Below are 21,034 nucleotides of genomic sequence, written 5' to 3'. Positions count from 1 at the left end.
ACTGTTCAAAACACACTGTTCTTCATACCGAGTTTAGCTGTGTTCACTGTCGTGAATAGGACGATCCAGAACAAACCATCCGCTCCGCGATATCCGAGAGTAAAGTAAATATTTTATCAATCAAGGGACGCCTTCCGGGAGTAGATGGTGTTTAAACCGACGGACATAACCGAGGAGTAGATTGTGTTTCAAACCAACGGACATCACCAAAGAGTAGATCGTGTTTCAGCCAACGGACATCTCAGAAGAATATATCGTGTTTCAACCAACGGACATCACCGAAGAGTAGATCGTGTTTCAACCAACGGACATCTCCGAAGAGTATATCGTGTTTTAACCAACGGACATCTCCGAAGAGTATATCGTGTTTCAACCAACTGACATCACCGAAGGGTAGATCGTTTTACAACCAACGGACATCACGGAAGATTAGATCGTTTTACAACCAACGGACATCACGGAAGAGTAGATCGTGTTTTCAATAACGGACATCACCGAAGAGTAGATCGTTTTTTAACCAACGGACATCACCGAAGAGTAGATCGTGTTTCAATTAACGGACATCACCGAAGAGTAGATCGTGTTTCAATTAACGGACATCACCGAAGAGTAGATCGTGTTTCAATTAACGGACATCACCGAAGAGTGATCGTGTTTCAATTAACGGACATCACCGAAGAGTAGATCGTGTTTTCAATAACGGACATCACCGAAGAGTAGATCGTGTTTTAACCAACGGACATCACCGAAGAGTAGATCGTGTTTAAACCAACGGACATCACGGAAGAGTAGATCGTGTTTAACCAACGGACGTCACCGAAGAGTATATCGTGCTTAAACCAACGGACATCACGGAAGAGTATATCGTGCTTAAACCAACGGACATCACCGAAGAGTATATCGTGCTTAAACCAACGGACATCACCGAAGAGTAGATCGTGTTGCAGCCAACATACACCCTTAAGAGTTGATAGTGTATATATCAACAGACGTAGCATCATTTACAGTTTTTATTCCCAACTTGTCGGATCAAATAGTCTAGATAAAAAAAACGCACTGATCAAGTATTCCTTGTATCTTGGGCGATGAGGTGAGAACAATTTATACCAGTACAGTGGTTTCGTCTTAACAACGCAACTTTTCCCACCCCGATGTCTAGAACATACCTTTGACGTCAGAGCCTCAAGATCAACCTCTGCAAAATCAAGTCGAGAGTACCTTACATTATCAGAACATCTTCGCAATTTCTGGACGCCATTGGTTTGTCTAGCAGCCCCGTCAGACTAAGATGGGGGCCGGCATGGTTATCGTAACATTAGCAAGACTCATCTTCACCAACAAAGCACTCAGTGGCTGTACTGTACTTCCAGATATGACCTTGCTGGACTGTGTCAATGAATGTCGACTTGAGAAAACCTGCTTGGCAATTCTTCATTCCAGAAGTTTACAGGCTTGCTGCCTACGACAGCATCGATACACTACCCTGGACCACTTCTCCGACTTCCATACATCCTACTACTATTGGCTGTATCCCGGTAAGTGGAATGACTGTACATGATTTTAATCTGAGGAAATGGTAACTTCATCATGTAGAATCGGGGGCACGCGTGGCCTAGTCGTCTAAGGCGCCGCAATTCGCTGTGCAGAGTTGCGTCCCTTGGGCACGCCAGAAAGCTATGGTTGTGGGTTCGAATCCCGGTTCGCCCCGATTATGTTTCAAGGTGTGTCAGCACCATACCCGTGCTCGTGGGTTTCACCGAAGTAGTAAACGTCTAAGACCTGTGTCACTTCGGGCTTTCCTCCCATATTAAGCTGACACGCCGTGATATGACTGGAATACTGTTAAAAGCGGCGTTAAAACACAACTCACTCACTCAGCAGGTTTGTGCTCGTGGGTTTCACCGAAGTGGTAAACGTCTGAGACCTGCATCACTTCGGGCTTTCCTCCCACATTAAGCTGACACGCCGCGATATAACTGGAATACCGTTAAAAGCGGCGTTAAACCAAACTCACTCGCTCATGTCACAGGGTATTCATGTTATGGTAACAATAATTTATAAAGGAAGCAAATCGTCGAACAAAAATAATGATAATAAATTGCGTAGATAAATCTTAGTTTCCACATTCGATTAGAGTAATGGCATGTTTTCTCACTAAAGAGAATATCTATCTGGTAAATATCTATCTCTATTGAAGTTAGTGTAGTGAGGGAAAAGCAATAGGACATGGTATTCGTCCGACATTTTTTATTTATTTATTTATCAACTCCTATCTTTATTATCTTCAGTAAATATTATTCAGGGATTGGCTTTTCAACAATCTGAAAGATATCTTGAACATTTTTTTCTGGGACTGAACATAATTCCTGCTAAAACTCAGATTGCTATTTTTCGAAATTGACTTGTCCCCAACTTGTGGACTTGACAAGACATACCCGAATGCATGAGTAAACTGCAAATCTTTGACGTTGCATGGTATTTCTTCTTTTGCTGACTAAATAATACAAGCATAAAATACTTGTATTCCCCGCCAACGGTTTGATCTATTGAGTGACGACCCAAACCATTGTCCCTGCCTAGGACTTGTTACCAAGCGTCAATGACACTGATGTCTACGCTGCTAGCTGACTGTTACGACTCAAACCATTGTCCCTGCCTAGGACTTGTTACCAAGCGTCGATGACACTGATGACTACGCTGCTAGCTGACTGTTACAGCTCAAACCATTGTCCCTGCCTAGGACTTGTTACCAAGCGTCGATGACACTGATGTCTACGCTGCTAGCTGACTGTTACGACTCAAACCATTGTCCCTGCCTAGGACTTGTTACCAAGCGTCGATGACACTGATGACTACGCTGCTAGCTGACTGTTACGACTCAAACCATTGTCCCTGCCTAGGACTTGTTACCAAGCGTCGATGACACTGATCACTACGCGTCTAGCTGGCTGTTACGACTCAAACCAGTATCCCTGCCTAGGACGTGTTACCTCGCGTCGATGACACTAATGACTACGCGGCTAGCTGACTGTTACGACTCAAACCATTATCTCTGCCTAGGACTTGTTACCTCGCGTCGATGACACTGATCACTACGCGTCTAGCTGACTGTTACGACTCAAACCATTATCCCTGCCTAGGACTTGTTACCAAGCGGCGATGACACTGATGACTACGCTGCTACATGTAGCTGACTGTTACCTTTAGCCATCTCAGTCGGTTGGCATTACAGTGAGATCACCGGGAGTAGTGGTTATCATTGAGTACACAAGGTTTATTTCATTTGTTTTGATGTAATTAGTAAAAACTATAAAAGACGCACACTAAAAAAACCCCAAATCTTTCAATGAATAAATGGATAAATGAATAAATGAATAACTAAGCCGTTGACGACTTGACCAATCAAAATGAATCATTCTTCAGTGTAATGGTAGACTATTGTACCACCCCCTGGTTACGTTCTATCGGGTTGTACTGGATTGTCTGTTCCATCGATCACTTGAATGTGATCACACCTGGTGTCATCACTGATTTTCAGTGATCCATTCATATAAAGTTTACCACTAATTTGCCTTTCACGCCCAATGGAATCTGTTTCGTCGGATAATCGAGGGTAGTTATTCTCCGGCGTTGACGTGTTATGATGCGTTAATGAAGCCGAAATGCACAGGAATTTAATCCGCAATAAAACTGTTTTACAAACTGGCATCTGGTAAAAGCTTCTATTTTGACCTTTATGGTAATTCTCCTAATGGAATTTCTTCTTGCTGATGGAGAACTATTGATCACTTATCCAGATAATTATGCCCTACCAGGTTTATTAATGTATATATTATCCCATCTGATGACGTGTAGTATTGTCCTGAAATGCTTATCTTGCAGCAGATTACGCGCCTAGCAGCAGCGGGAAATAAAAGCCACAAAACTGTTTCCACACACATAAAAAAACGTTGCCAAGAGCAGTATAATGAAAAGGTTGTTATCCATTAAATAACACCTTTTTGTCGTACCGTCAACTTCTAAGATATACTTTTCAAACAAGTCAGCATCAACACAGTGAAAAACGAGTACTAAGAGGAAAAACTCACCACCCTCTAAAAATATTACCTTCTAATTTACAACGTCATCAAGTTGCTAGCGTAAGTTCGAATCTCTAGAGTGAGTGGGTTTGATTTTACGCCGCTTTTAGCAATATTCAAGCTATATCACAGACACGGCGGGGGACACCAGAAATGGGCTTCACACATTGTACCCATGTCGGGAATCGAACCCGGGTTTTCGGCGTGACGAGCAAACTCTTAGGCCACTTGGCTACCCGACCGCCCCGAATCTCTAGAAATGACGTCATGATAGAACAATGTTTTGTCGTGAAATAAACCACGCCTTGTTCTTTATTGCTCCGAGCGATTTATCGCGTTGCTATCTTATATTTATTATAATCGATGGTTACTATCTGTATGCACTGTTCACGAACATACTTAATGTTTGTAAAGCTTAACGTTCATGTTCACAAACTTTATCACAAGATAACCAAAAAATATATTATCACGAAATAAGCGCATGCTCGCGAGAGTTCAATACAGCCACTGAGTTATGATATAGAGAAACAACGAATATCGATCACAACCATTTATTCAATGAATACAAAGTCTCAAATCCAATCGAATAACATCTTATTCCGGACTTCTTCTTTTTTAAATTTCAAATTCTTCCTATCTTTAAAAGACTGATCTATACACATTGTATAGCCCACCAAGAGCATTGTTTTATAACCGTCTGTTTTTATCCGGCTCTGCAGAAACCCCTCGGCAGCTATATGTAACGCGAGTAAACCTACGATCATTATGATCAATACTACAATGAAAGTCCTGGTATATGTACATCTCACAGTGCACATATAGCAGGGTACATCTGATAGACTACATCTAAAAGAAAACATCTGATAAAGAACATATGGTAGCGTACATCTGATAGACTACATCTAAAAGAATACATATAATAAAGAACATCTGGTAGCGTACATCTGATAGAGTACATCTGGTAGCGTACATCTGATAGACTACATCTAAAAGAATACATATAATAAAGAACATCTGGTAGCGTACATCTGATAGAGTACATCTGGTAGCGTACATCTGATAGAGTACATCTGGTAGCGTACATCTGATAGAGTACATCTAAAAGAAAACGCCTGATAGAGTACATCTGGTAGCGTACATCTGATAGAGTACATCTAAAAGAATACATCTGATAAAGAACATCTGGTAGCGTACATCTGATAGAGTACATCTGGTAGCGTACATCTGATAGACTACATCTAAAAGAAAACGCCTGATAGAGTACATCTGGTAGCGTACATCTGATAGAGTACATCTGGTAGCGTACATCTGATAGACTACATCTAAAAGAAAACGCCTGATAAAGAACATCTGGTAGCGTACATCTGATAGAGTACATCTAAAAGAATACATCTGATAAAGAACATATGGTAGCGTACATCTGATAGAGTACATCTAAAAGAATACATATAATAAAGAACATCTGGTAGCGTACATCTGATAGAGTACATCTAAAAGAATACATCTGATAAAGAACATCTGGTAGCGTACATCTGATAGAGTACATCTGGTAGCGTACATCTGATAGACTACATCTAAAAGAAAACGCCTGATAGAGTACATCTGGTAGCGTACATCTGATAGAGTACATCTGGTAGCGTACATCTGATAGACTACATCTAAAAGAAAACGCCTGATAAAGAACATCTGGTAGCGTACATCTGATAGAGTACATCTAAAAGAATACATCTGATAAAGAACATATGGTAGCGTACATCTGATAGAGTACATCTAAAAGAATACATATAATAAAGAACATCTGGTAGCGTACATCTGATAGAGTACATCTGGTAGCGTACATCTGATAGACTACATCTAAAAGAAAACGCCTGATAGAGTACATCTGGTAGCGTACATCTGATAGAGTACATCTAAAAGAATACATCTGATAAAGAACATCTGGTAGCGTACATCTGATAGAGTACATCTAAAAGAAAACGCCTGATAAAGAACATCTGGTAGCGTACATCTGATAGAGTACATCTAAAAGAAAACGCCTGATAAAGAACATCTGGTAGCGTACATCTGATAGAGTACATCTAAAAGAATACATCTGACAAAGAACATATGGTAGCGTACATCTGATAGAGTACATCTAAAAGAAAACATCTGATAAAGAACATCTGGTAGCGTACATTTAATTGGGTACATCTAAAAGAAAACATCTGATAAAGAACATCTGGTAGCGTACATCTGATAGAGTACATCTAAAAGAATACATCTGATAAAGAACATCTGGTAGCGTACATCTGATAGAGTACATCTAAAAGAATACATCTGATAAAGAACATATGGTAGCGTACATCTGAAAGGATACAACTGACAGGGTCACCTGGTACAGTACACCTGCTTCAGTACATCAAGTAGAGTACATTTGATTGGGTGCATCTGGTAGGGTACAACTGGCAGGGTACATCTGCTACAGTAGTCTGGTTTGGTACATTTGATAGGATACAACAGGTATGGTACATTTGATAGGGTACAATTGATACGGTGCACCTGGTATGGTACATCTGGTAGGGTACATCTTATATGGTATAACTGCTTCAGTACATCGCGTTTGGTACATTGATAGGGTACATTTGATACGATAACCTGGTATGGTACATTTGATAGGGTACAACTGATAGGGTACATCTGGAATGGTACATCGAATAGAATACATCTGATAGTGTACCTTCAGTAGGGTACATCTTGTAAGGTACATCTGATAGTGTACCTTCAGTAGGGTACATCTTGTAAGGTACATCTGATAGTGTACCTTCAGTAGGGTACATCTTGTAAGGTACATCTGATAGTGTACCTTCAGTAGGGTACATCTTGTAAGGTACATCTCATAGTATACCTCCAGCAGGGTACAATTTGTAAGGTACATCTGACAGTGTGCCTCCAGTAGGGTACATCCTGAAAGGTACATCTGATAGTGTACCTCCAGTAGGGTACAATTTGTAAGGTATATCTGACAGTGTGCCTCCAGTAGGGTACAATTTGTAAGGTACATCTGACAGTGTGCCTCCAGTAGGGTACATCCTGAAAGGTACATCTGATAGTGTACCTCCAGTAGGGTACAATTTGTAAGGTACATCTGACAGTGTGCCTCCAGTAGGGTACATCTTGTAAGGTACACCTGATAGTGTACCTCCAGTATGGTACATCTTGTAAGGTACGTCTGGTAGCGTACCTCAAGTAGGGTACATCTTGTAAGGTACATCTGATAGTGTGCCTCCCTTGAATAGGGAATTATCCGGTAGGGAAATGTCCTACTTTGAGTGGGGAATTACCCGGTGGGGAAATGTCCTACTTTGAGTGCGGAATTATCCGGTTGGGAAATGTCCTACTTTGAGTGGGGAATTATCCTGTAGGGAAACGTCCTACTTTGAATAGGGAATTGTCCTGTAGGGAAACGTCCTACTTTGAATAGGGAATTGTCCTGTAGGGAAACGTCCTACTTTGAATAGGGAATTGTCCGACGGGGAAATATCCTACTTTCATGGTGAATTATCCGGTAGGGAAATTCCCTTTGAGGCATTGTCGAAGTGGGGAAATGTCTGGACCCCAAAATTACGGATCACCATCAATCATAACGAATATCCTTGATGTGGATCTTGGTCGGACTGGAATGTATTTAGTTTAACGCTGCTTTGAACATTAATTCAGATAGACTGACATTTCTTTTTATTGAAGAGTACAAATAAGAGTAATTTTTTATGGCATGTCATAATTAACCAAAAGCAGATACCAGAAATATAAAAACGCAGTGCCCTTCTAGGTAAATGCTCGTAAAAGGCGACTAACGGGATCGGGTGGTCAGGCTCGCTGACTTGGTTGATTCATGTCATCGTATTCCAGTTGCGTGGATCGATGCTCATGATGTCAATCACTGGATTGTCTGGTCCAGATTCGATTATTTATAGACCCCCGTGATATAGCTGGAATGTTGCTGAGTGCGGCGTTAAACAACAAACAAACAAGCATAACAGTGTTTACACGGATACTGCTATTGACCATGGTGATGAAGATACCAAGTACCACTGTTTCGGATCACAACAAAGTGATGCTTCAGTTTGTGAATAAAAGTAAACATTACGTCGTGGGATCTCATGCTTCAGTATTGATTACATACCCACCAAAGTGTAAAACATTTTCTGGTATTGACATTTGTTTTCGTTGTAAAAGAAAAGTAAATAGCTAAATAAAAGGGAAGGTGTCTTCTTTTACTTAGAATTCAGAGTACACTTTGCCTCCTTTTCGTTTAGAAAGAAATGTTTTGAAAGCTGTAAGTGGCGATCTTCACTGGCACCGCCAACGTTGTCTATGACGTCATATAGCTTATTGATTAACGGATACACTTATCTCTTAATGCAGTTGAGGTTTGTAATGTTTATATTAGCAATCAGATCTGAGTGGGCAAATGTACGACTGTATACTTCTCAAAGTTTGCTAAGGATCAAGTTTTGACCGCATCTACATCGAAAATATGTGGAGCGAGCTGCAGATTGCCCTCTCATTACTCCCTGTCCTTCCGGCAACTCTACAGGAACTCGGCAATGCTCTTACTGAAGGGTGGAACAGTCTTCCCTTGGCGATCACCAAGACGCTTATTGGGAGCATGAGACGGCGATGCCAGGTTGTGTATTTCATCATATGGATCACATACGCGCTACTGAGAATTGTTGGGTTTTTTTACAAAGAATTTGTTTTTGTGATATTTTGACGTTTCAGATTTTGTCAGCTACTGTAATTTTGAAGGGGAGATCTGAATAGTTAACGGTCACATGTTGTTTGCTGGCATTGCCTGGCACAGGAAAACGGACTTTGGCTCATTAAACATGTCTTCACACAATACTGCCTTCGGTTATTTCAACAGATGCACACAATTTGACGAAGTACCTTTTTTGTGGTGATCCTTAGCAATTTTTTGTAGTATGTATTCAAATGTAGCTCATGTACGAAAATAATACTTAGCGCTTGTATGTAGGTATATTGTAACACAGTTGCAGATGATTGCCACCCCAACACTCGCTACACCCTGTCCCACCAGGCTGACCTCTGTTACCAGTGCACACTGTGTTATTATGTTGCAGACTATTGCCACCCCGACACTGGCTACACCCTGTCCCGTCAGACTGACCTATGTTACCAGTGTACACTGTGTTATTATGTTGCAGACTATTGCCACCCCGACACTGGCTACACCCTGTCCCGTCAGACTGACCTATGTTACCAGTGTACACTGTGTTATTATGTTGCAGACTATTGCCACCCCGACACTGGCTACACCCTGTCCCGTCAAGCTGACCTCTGCTTCCGGGTGTACACTGGACAGAAGACTTGGGACTCGGCCAATCAAGCATGTGAGATGGATGGGGGCTCTCTGATAAAACTCAACACACCCAGGAAAATACATTACATCAAAAGCGTGATAACATCAAACCAGGGTACGAATTTCATCTGTAAAAGAGTTTTAATATGTTTTAAGGGGCACGGGTTGTACAGTAGTTTATGGGGCCCTTATTTTTAGTAGTTGTCAATTTTAAGGACGTATTCACACAGCTATCACGTATGTGTTTAAAACAATCCATACACCAAAGCACGTTTTTTCCTAAAAGTAAGAGAACCCACACACAGTGTTTATAACTCTTTTTCAATAAATGGATTTCCGTTCACAATTATCAAACTGTTTCAGACTATGAGTCAATGGAGTTTGCTATTGGAGGAAAGTTGAGCGCAGGTCTGTGGGCGTGGTCAGATGAGTCACAGATTGACATCAACGACTGGGACGAAAATCATCCAACCGCCGACTCGAGCCAGTCTCGTGTTGTCATGGAGATGACCTCAGGTCACAGGTGGAGGAATGTTGACCCTGCAGGTGAAAGGGCTTACATCTGTGAGCTGCCCTTCATCTCCCTCGACCCCTATGTGTAGCGATGCAAAGTGTGGGATTGTACTTGAACACATAGGAATCAGTGGACATTCCATCATTTTGATGACAATATATACATAGACAGTACAATAAAACTACAAAACCCTTTCCATATCCAATATAAATCTCTGCATAAAGCAGAGTCGATTGTACGATTCCGACTATATCATGAGCATGTGTTTATGAATCACTATCCAATAGTAATGATACCAGGTGTTTGCAAAAAGGTGAGCGTATCCTGCACCACCGGTGGCACCCTCCACAAACACATGCAAAAGCAAGTCAATTGTTCACCTGAAAAAAAAATTGGAACCTATGGTACAAAGAATTGCATCGGACATTATTTTTGTCACTAAAGCGTCAAATTTGGAAATGTCCTCCACATGTCTACCATAAAACTATTTGAAAGCTTTAATGAGGCCTTTTATGTTGTAACCTTGATCAAACAACTTCTGAGCAATAGTTGTATGACGCTCTCTGAAATCTTGGGAGACAGAACACGCTTGACTGTATCTCAAAAGTTGTGAAACGTTAACACCAAAGGCTGGAGCTGCTGGAATATTGCTCAACATGAAGCCTTAAAGGTAAAGTTGACTATTGGAAAGTTTACGTCATCACTCTTGTCATACAGTCTTGTGGAGAGTGTTTTGTCACTCTTTATGCATATATCTAAATATGAAACAGTTGAGGCGGTCTCACTGGTCTTCTTTATATCTAGTTCAGGTGGTTAAATCAGTGGAAGGGATAATTGGCTATTTAACGATATCAGACCATCGATATACCCGAAGCTTAAGTTAAACTTTTTGGCCGAATTACCTTGTTTTGACTTTGTCAATCCGAAAACAAGAAACGAAACCCAATCTGTAGGCACTCCAAGATCCTGATGACAATTTATTCAGAGACGTACACTTTAGCTATTGATTTATTTATATTGTGCCTAAATTTCACAACTTTTCAGGTACATTGGAGTATACATTTCCAAACGAATCACTGACAAAAAACGATGTCCGATGTAATTCCCTATTTTTACTTGTTCCATATGATGCTGTTTTCAGGTGAACAATTGACTTGCCTTTGCATGTGTTTTTGAACGTTTTCCACCGGTGGTGCAGGATATACTTCTCTTTCCGCGAACATAAACACATGCTCATAATATAGTCGGAATCGTACAATGGACTTATGAATATGGAAAGGGCTTAATTTGTCTCTTTGAATTATTTATTCATGACATATAGATCAGTAGAAAGCCCATGAAGCCCACACTACATTTAATATTACAATACTGTGTATTTTGCAGAAACATCATCATGACAGATGGTGTTTATACAGTTAATCTAGATGTATACACCTTTTGTAGGAACATAGCTAGTCTAAGCAAAATACTCGTATTCGATGGGCACATCAATTTATCATTCGTATCCTGGGATAAAGAAAGTTATATTTTGCTATGTACAATCTCAACAATGTTGATATTCTTGACATAATAGAAGTACATGACGTATATCTTCTGAACCCGATTGTCAATTCAAGGCGATCTTTTTCCACTGAGCCTCGGTATGTCTGTTTCTTAAATAAAAGCGACAAAACCCTTTCCATATTCATTTGCCGAAAACGATTGTACGATTTTTAAACTATATCATGAGCATGTGTTCACCTTCTCCGAAAATTATTATTATGTACATATTAAAATTTAAAAAATGCAGCAAAGAGGGTTTGGTTGATCCTGGCACAGTCAGGCTGGTTTGGCTCATCACCAGCTCAGGGCCCTTGCCCCCTCTACACGCAGCCCAGACATCGAATGGGACTTCTTCCAGGAAGCACTGCCTAGACTCCCCTACACTGCAGCTTTCTGCATTACCCAGATCGTCAGAAGGATGTATTCCTGGCAGCAAACCCGGGTACTCTCCAAATGTTATTAAACAGATGGGAGGTACCGAACCTAAGGTCCCGAGAACAACGGGGAGTCGGACAACTTGGTACTTAGGATGCATATTTGCCATGTTTTTCCTAAATCTTGTCAATCACATTAAAGGCGAAAGGGACAGAAAATTCAATAACATAAATATTTAATTGGATTTATGAAAAAGGATAAGATCAGGTTTGTAAGTCTTGATGGGTCTGGGGCTTTTCACGGACCTATTCCAAAGAATTTTGAATTTATCATTTTCCATGACGCCCTCTACATGTTTTGAGTCTAAAGCCCCCATCTCACATACACGATTTAAGACATTGCGAACACGATTTATGAAAAGTTGAAAAATCGTGTTGATTCGTGCTCGACCTTGTGGTTTATGCAAATTTCTTAACCAAATACGACCCTCATACGACCAAAAACGAGCCTCCTACGATCCTCATACGACCTTCATACGACTGAACACGACACTCATACGACCGTCATAAGATATTCATACGATACAACACGATTTAACCTCATTTAACACGACCCCAATACGACTGTCATACGACCAAACACGACTGTCATACGACGCCCATACGACTTAACACGAATCAACACGACCGCCATACGATTAAACCCGAATCATTACGATGTCCATACGACTACAAAAATAAACACGATCTCCATACGACTGAGCAAGACCTTCATACGACATATTTTTGTTATTTTGGTCACGTGGGTCATGTAGTGCATAAGCTGCATTGCAACAGCATTTCTGTGCCAGTCTCAACCATGTTCAACAACGAACAAGACCCGCAAGAAGCAGCTTTGGAGGAGGAGAAGGTACTTCTGGTAGCTATGGCTTTGATGGTGAGGGGTAGGAGGCAGCGTAGGCGTTGCAGAGTGAGGAACAGAAAGAGGTGCTGGGTTCGACCATGGTTGTTTAGGAGACGTCTGTATGGGCAGTATGAACACCTAATGCAAGAACTGTATATTGGTGGTGGTTCAGACATTTCAGCTGGCTCATCTTGTCCCTGGGTACCGGGTGGATGTTCATCCATGGTTGGTGGTGAAGGATGTTTCCCTTTCGATGGTTTTGCTTGGAGGAACTTCCGTTTCGGCCGCTTGAGGTTTGGCATGACTGTAGAATGAGCTTTTACTTTCAGGGGGTTTCCCACGTTCTCACTCAGTCACGTGATGGGCTCTTCCGGTCGTATGACAAACGTATGGATTTCGTTTTCAGGCGTATGGCAGGCGTATGAACGGCGTATGAAAGTCGCGTTGAATCGTGTTAAAACGTATGAAGGTCGTATGAGTTTCTTCCCACGATCCCCAACACGACTGAACGCGACTGAACACGATCTTCATACGACTGAACACGATCTTCATACGATTGAACACGACTGTCATACGACCTTCATACAACTGAACACGACTTTTCAGCTCGGCACGATTTAAGCCGAGCTGCGACGTCCATACGACCGCGCGCGACCGACCACGAATGAACACGAATGAACACGAATGAGTGCACGACCTTCATAAAAACTGTACGTTCTAACACGATATAAGGAAAAACGTTAAATCGTGTTCATTCGTGTTAAGATTCGTGAATGTGAGATAGGGGCTTAAGAGTCAAAACCATCTAATGGCATTGAATATAGAGAAACTACTGTGAATAGCAAGTTAAACAAAATTAATGAATGGGCTCAAGATTGGCTAATTCTATATAATCCCAGCAAAACAAAATCAATTCTTGTTTCCACAAAAGAGCCGCATCGAATTCTGAAAATAGTTTTGGATAATGGAAACATTAATGTTAAAACACACAAACATCTGGGTGTTATATTGTCGTCATCGGGCAAGTGGTCATGTTATATTGATTCAATTGTTAAAACTACAACAAAGATGACTCATTCAATGAGAAAGCTTAAGTGAATGCTCAGTCGTAGCATGTTGAACAAGATTTATGTATTGTTTAGTAGACCACATCTTGAATATGCATGTGAAGTTGAGGACGGCTGTACCAAAGAGCAGAGTGACAGATTTGAAAAACTCCAACTGGAAGCAGCAAGAATCGAAACTGGTTTACCCAAAAAATAAATATTTGGAAACTTCCTGAGAGTTATTATCAGAGCGTAGGAGAAAACGTAAGCCGTGTATTTCATAAGATATATAACAATATGACACCGTCATACCTTCAAGATTTAGTACCTCACTCTGTCGGGACAAACGTAACATTCAACCTTAGAAATGCTCACGATATATCTATGCCTTTATAACGTACTAAGTTATCTGAATCCTCGTTTATATCATCCCCTATTAAATTGTGGAATACATTACCTATTCAGCAAAGGACCATTGAAACCTTCTCTCGATTTAAATCAAGCTTAAGAACAGATAAATCTACAGTTCCATGATATATCTCATATGGTCTCATGAAAAATAACACGATATATACAAAAGTAAGACATTGTGATAGTGAATTAAAATGACTTATTTAGAAAAAGGTTTAAACGAGGATCCAAAATGCCGACGTGCAGCCCATATGAAAATTCATATAACTTTATTCATTGAATGTCCATTTTTTAAATCAGCTAGAAACGAATTGATTCACTCACTATTGTTAATTGTGAAAGATACTTGTGATGTAAATATTGACCTGATGCCAGTTGGCAATGCAGTTTTACCTAATCATGTAAACGAAAACATGTTTAGGAATGAACATGCATTCATAAAGAAAACAAAAAGTTCGAGTGAGCAATGTTAATGTACATACGTTTCTCTATTTATTAACTGTAAATAAGCTAACATGTAAATCTATGGGAGAGGGCGTTCTAAGTTCTGATAACTTGTGCCCAATCCTTTTCATGAAAATAAAATATGTTTAAACTAAAAAAACTAAAGGAACGTGTGACTCCATCATGTTGCTTAAGATGCTTGGCATCCACTGACAACGTGTTGGGCAGTCTCATTAAATTCATTACATAATTTACATTTCATATTTACATTTTGATTCAAAATCACACATTGACGTTTTCGACTGGGCAGTGACTGCTCCAGAGCAGCAAACAGAAAGCCTTCGGTTTCACTTTTCAGGCCAGACTCCTTCATACAAGCGAAAGGCTCTGCAGGGTTGTTGATCTTCTCAACACACTGCACATAGACTTGATGCAATGGTCGTTCAGTCTTGACATGCATCACAAGAGGATCACGAGACAAAAAAATGTGTGCAAAAGTGCACAATACAATTCTTACATGAAGAGCCTCCACGTTAATCAAACCACGCCCTCCCATTACAATTGGTAAATATAAGCAATTGAGGGAAGAGCGAGGGTGATGGGATCTATTGTCTGACATGATTCTTCCTGTGAAGGTGTCAACAACCTGACTCTCTTGTTTCGTCCAATCAACCAACACCAAAGGAATACGAAAGGACGGGTACAGTAAAAGTATTATTGACTTTGACTTTATCCCTAAAAATGGACACAGGAATGGATAAGGAGTGTTTATTTATGCCAGTTTCGCTTTAGGCAGGGGGATGAACATGCACCCAGTAACCAGAAATTCATAACAGTTTTCATATATATATAACATTTTGGGACGTTCGGAGCATTATATTTGTCTCAAAATTATAAAAATTATATCAGAATAATTTCTTTGATCAACACAATATAGTAGATCAACACACTTGTTTTCATTTATGAGTACCAGTTGTGTTCCTGGTGTCCCTGTAATCTTAGGGCATTGAATATAAGCCGAACATATCCAGCTGTGGGTAATTTAATCACACTTAGCAGGCACGACCAGAATGTCCTCGCTCAATGTCTGATACCTTCTAACTCCTGGATCAATTATTCAGGAGATTATCTCCCGTTATCATTTGTTATCTTAATAATGGAAACATCTATTCTCATCAACCGGGTTAATCTATAATCACGGTTAGACGCTGATTTAATACTATCAGGTATTATAGTGATCTGACACGAAGACATCAGACGTTGTCAACAATGAACATTTTGCATGCAACACGCATTTTCTACCAGATTGTTTGGTACACCTTGCACATTGTCAATACACTTTCAAGACAAATAGGTTCAAGCATGACTGAGTACATGGTGTATTACACAGGAATCGGAATTAGGTTTCTGGAATACTCGAATCTTGACAAATATAGCAAATTGATTGACCAACGCCGTCCAGGTGACAGAAACTCTATTTAGTTGGCCAGAGCCATTATTGCGGAATCACCAAGTACACGTCTTGGTAGTTGTGTTTTTGTTTTGTTTTGTTTTGTTGTTGAATGCCACACTGAGCATTATTCCAATTATATCACGGCGGTCTGGGCCAGACAATCCAGTGATCGATATTGTAAGCTACGATCCACACCGTCGGGGTACAGTGATAACGCTATGTTTTTTGGGACCAATTCAAGACCTTGGTCTTGTGATACAACGCACTTTGTGTGAGAATACATGTGTAACTCTTTTTGCAAATAGTTCAATTTCCTAATCTTCTATCACAAAGTTAGTTAATTTGATCTTCTAATTATCTCGATCTTATAACGCCAGGCATATTGTACACCACCCCAATACATCTTCACCCTAACCTGACCTCTGTTACCAGTGTACACTGTGTTTTTATGTTGCAGACTTTTGCCACCCCGACACTGGCTACACCTTGTCCCGTCAAGCTGACCTCTGTTACCAGTGTACACTTTGTTATTATGTTGCAGACTTTTACCATCCCGACACTGGCTACACCTGGCCCGTCAGGCTGACCTCTGTTACCAGTGTACACTGTGTTATTATGTTGCAGACTTTTGCCACCCCGACACTGGCCACACTCTGTCCCGTCAGGCTGACCTCTGTTACCAGTGTACACTGTGTTATTATGTTGCAGACTTTTGCCATCCCGACACTGACTACACCTTGTGCCGTCCGGCTGACCTCTGTTACTAGTGTACACTGTGTTATTATGTTGCAGACTATAGCCACCCTGACACTGCAGACTTTGCCAACCCGACACTGGCTACACCTTGTCCCGTCAGGCTGACCTCTGTTACCAGTGTACACTGTGTTATTATGTTGCAGACTTTGCCAACCCGACACTGGCTACACCTGGGCCCGTCAGACTGACCTCTGTTACCAGTGTACACTGTGTTATTATGTTGCAGACTATTGCCACCCCGACACTGCAGACTTTTGCCAACCCAACACTGGCTACACCTTGTCCCGTCAGGCTGACCTCTGTTACCAGTGTACACTGTGTTATTATGTTGCAGACTATTGCCACCCCGACACTGGCTACACCCTGTCCCGTCAAGCTGACCTCTGTTACCAGTGTACACTGTGTTATTATGTTGCAGACTATTGCCACCCCGACACTGCAGACTTTTGCCATCCCGACACTGGCTACACCTTGTCCCGTCAGGCTGACCTCTGTTACCAGTGTACACTGTGTTATTATGTCGCAGACTTTTGCCAACCCGACACTGGCTACACCTTGTCCCGTCAGGCTGACCTCTGTTATCTCTGTACACTGAACCGATGACTTTTGTCTCGGCCAATCTAGCGTTTGAGATTGTTGGGGGCTCGGTGATTAAACTCAACACAGTTACGAAAATAAATCACACCAGAAACTTGGTAACAACTGTTATATATTTATGCCAATAACGTATATTTGTAAAAGAACAGACACTAATTCAAGACGCTCATTACAGTCTTTGAGTTATGTATATTTAGTCAGTTATCACGTACATGTATGAGAAACAATTTAGGCACTAATGCACTATTTTCCCACAAAATGGAGAATAAATATTCCGTGTTTAAGAATGTTTTTTGATAAATATATTTCCGTCCAAACTTTATCTAACGGTTTCAGACTATAAGTTAATGGAGTTTGCTATTGGAGGAAAGTTGAGCGCAGGTCTGTGAGCGTGGTCAGATGAGTCACAGATTGACATCAACGACTGGGACGACAATCATCCAACCGCCGACTCGAACCAGTCTCGTGTTGTCATGGAGATGACCTCAAGTCACAGGTTAAGGAATGTTGACCCTACAGGTGAAAGGACTTACATCTGTGAGCTGCCCTTCATCTCCCTCGAGGGGGCACGGGTGGCCCAGTCGTCTAAGGTGCCGCGATTCGCTGTGCAGAGTTGCGTCCCTTGGACACGCCAGAAACCTATGATTGTGGGTTCGAATCCCGGTTCGCCCCGATTATGTTTCTAGGTTTGTCAGCACCATACCCGTGCTCGTGGGTTTCACCGAAGTGGTAAACGTCTGAGACCTGCATCACTTCGGGCTTTCCTCCCACATTAAGCTGACACGCCGCGATATAACTGGAATATTGTTAAAAGCGGCGTAAAACCCAACTCACTCACTCACTCACTCATCTACCTCGACCCCTATGTGTAGCGATGCAAAGTGTGGGATTGTACATGAACACATAGGAATCAGTGGACATTCAAGGATCTTGATGCCTTTGAAAACCCAAAGCTCGGAGACTGCGCTCACCAGCACATGGCTGATCCGACGAACTTGTCAAAGATAGAAGAGAAAATTTCTAAACGTATTTGATTCTCTTTTTGCTTGTATGTTTTATGCATATCCCTTTCTTATAATCAAGTAACAAAAATGTGGGTTTTTTTAAAACATTATTTGAATAGTAATTATTTTGGGGGGACGGATTGAACACTGCAGAACAGAAGGAATGCACATGTTGATAAGGCTGAGGCGGTTTAATCAATAGAACATGTGAAGTTACAAGAACGGGCAGTTAATACGATAAAAGGCGTTTATTCCATTGTTGGTTACATTGGAAGTTAAGCAGGACAATATGGAAAACTGACATTGTCATTGTTGTTTGTTTGTTTGTTTGTTGATTAACGCCGCACTCAGCTATGTGACGGCGGTCTGTTAATAATCGAGTCTGGACCAGACAATCCAGTGATTGACACAATGAGCATCGATCCACGCATTTGGGATCGATGACATGCATCAACTAAGTCAGCGAGCCTGACCACCCGATCGCTTTATTCGCATCTTGCGACAAGCATAGTCGCCTTTTCATCTCAGCGTTTCAAGGTTTCCTGAATCAGAGTTACAAGGCAAATACCTCGTACAGCACCGACCACATCTTCCAGAGGCAAGTGAGTTAACGGACTATAAAAGTCCAGTTTCCACCCTTGCCGAACTAGGCTGGGATTATGGCGTTACATTTTGACTGGACTAACGAGTCTATGCATAGTCCAATCAAAATTGCGCACCGAAATCGAAATCCGGTTCGTAAACTGTCATGCAGATTTCGGTCGACTGCAGGATTTGCAAAGCATGTGCACCGCTAACTCGTTGTCAACAGATATTTTCTAAATCTTTTCATGCTTTTAATCAAGGTGCTCACGTGATTTGATGCACTTCGCCATGTAAGACTCGTTTTATCACAATATAGATCTTGATTATCAATCAGATCGTCTTGACTGGGCGCCACCGTTTTGTTTGAAGCAAATGCAAGTGATACGAGAGGTTGAATCTGATTGGTCAATAGGAGAGGCATAGAAAGGACATAACTCGTAATAGCCACTGTTGGCGCTACGATCGAGCCCAGGAATTCCAGCCTAGTTCGGCAAGGGTGGAAACTGGACTTTTAAAGTCAGTTAACTCTCTTGCCTCGGGAAGATGCACCGACCAGTGGGTGTCTACGGATTCGACAGGAAGACATGGACATAGTGGGACTGTCCAGACGGAACTGTGGAGACAAGGGTCCCTAGACAAGATACAACAACCCTACAGGACCATAACTGTGTGAATAGTGTCCTTGAACATACTGTACGTTCTATATCACACATCCGTGGATTTGGAGTTCTTAGATAAAGGTTAAAAGAGAACGGAAAGTTCCAATTAATTTATAAGTCTACAAACCATTATGAGTCTTGATTTTTGCGTGTATTGAATGAGAAATCTTTTGAAAGGTGTACAGTTCGAGCTGGGACATTTTTGTTAGTTTTATAAAGGCAAAGCTTCAAAATACAATGTTTATCTCTAAATATGGAATGAAACAATTCTGTTCGACTGACAACAAATTTTATGCTTATTACTGCGAACCCAACCATCGTCTGTTATGAAGCAATATGTAGAATTCGGGCCAAAAATAAGCTGACTGCTGATTGGTCCGAGCACTCACTGGTTTCCCACTTTCGTGACCAACTCGTGTTATTCCGGGACAAGCCGAATAACGACTCGTGCCACTCTCATGGCCATTTTTGCGACCGGGTTCCGTCTTAGCGCAAACGGGCATACCTAAACCAATTGACAACTCGTTGCATAATGGTTCACATATATTTTCCCATATATTATATATATTTCAGATGCAATGTAAAGCACACCTGGACATGCGGAATTATACAGTATGATTGAAGACATTTAACTGTGTCTTGGGTATATTTTTAGATGCAAGACATATGTAAAATCAAAAAATATTTCTGAGGGATTCTTTGACGAAGAACTTGAAATCATACGAGCATTCTGATTGGTTTGACGTATTTTCGCACATAATGGGTCGCCTGATAATCCCAAAGAAGGAGCAAACATCATCAGGACAAATCTCCCTTTCATTTACCATCATCGGAGCACTCAGTGCGGCGTTCAACAAAAAACAAACACAATGTGATAATGATTCATCAACACATTCTTATGATATAGTTAGAATCGTACACTGGACTCTGCCTTTAACACATATTTCTTATGATATGGAACGGGTTTTATTGCTGTTGTTTATATTGAATAATATACATACACATTATGAATAATACACAAACCACAAACCGTTATTGTTCTTAGCTACCGTTTTGTCCCGAGGTCTTATACAATGTGTGGAGTTCGAGGCGACCTTAAATAGTGTAACAAAACTATGAAAGATATTACTAATTATTTAGATCATAAAATAATAGAACTGGAAAAGCTAAAACAATCTACATAGTAAGAAGTGTTGGTGTATTTAGAGATTTGTTGATGAAAAATAGTGTACACTAGATTCTTACATGAGAATGGAATGTAAGATCAGAGAGAATACATAATCATTGTCATTTCAATTTCAAAG

General features: G+C 40.9%; 1 protein-coding gene across 1 annotated transcript; it reads left to right on the top strand.

The window, feature by feature from the left end:
- Positions 1–1,288: 1,288 nt before the first annotated feature.
- On the top strand, positions 1,289–10,140 carry LOC124140468 (galactose-specific lectin nattectin-like). The gene is made up of 3 exons (XM_048381226.1): positions 1,289–1,535; positions 9,371–9,556; positions 9,805–10,140. The coding sequence occupies exons 1-3, from the start codon at positions 1,289–1,291 to the stop codon at positions 10,041–10,043; spliced, it is 672 nt and encodes a 223-aa protein (XP_048237183.1). The 3' UTR covers positions 10,044–10,140.
- The last annotated feature ends 10,894 nt before the right edge of the window (positions 10,141–21,034 follow it).

The sequence above is a fragment of the Haliotis rufescens genome, unplaced genomic scaffold, assembly GCF_023055435.1.
Source record: "Haliotis rufescens isolate VD_foot unplaced genomic scaffold, xgHalRufe1.0.p SCAF_37, whole genome shotgun sequence".
NCBI classification, from domain to species: domain Eukaryota; kingdom Metazoa; phylum Mollusca; class Gastropoda; order Lepetellida; family Haliotidae; genus Haliotis; species Haliotis rufescens.
This window is presented reverse-complemented; position numbering and strand designations above follow the sequence as displayed.

Coding starts and splice junctions, on each gene's coding strand:
- LOC124140468 (XM_048381226.1), top strand. CDS start 1,289: ATGGGGGCCGGCATGGTTATCGTAACATTAGCAAGACTCATCTTCACC. Junction 1,536..9,370: donor CTACTATTGGCTGTATCCCG/GTAAGTGGAATG, acceptor ATTATGTTGCAG/ACTATTGCCACCCCGACACT. Junction 9,557..9,804: donor CGTGATAACATCAAACCAGG/GTACGAATTTCA, acceptor AAACTGTTTCAG/ACTATGAGTCAATGGAGTTT.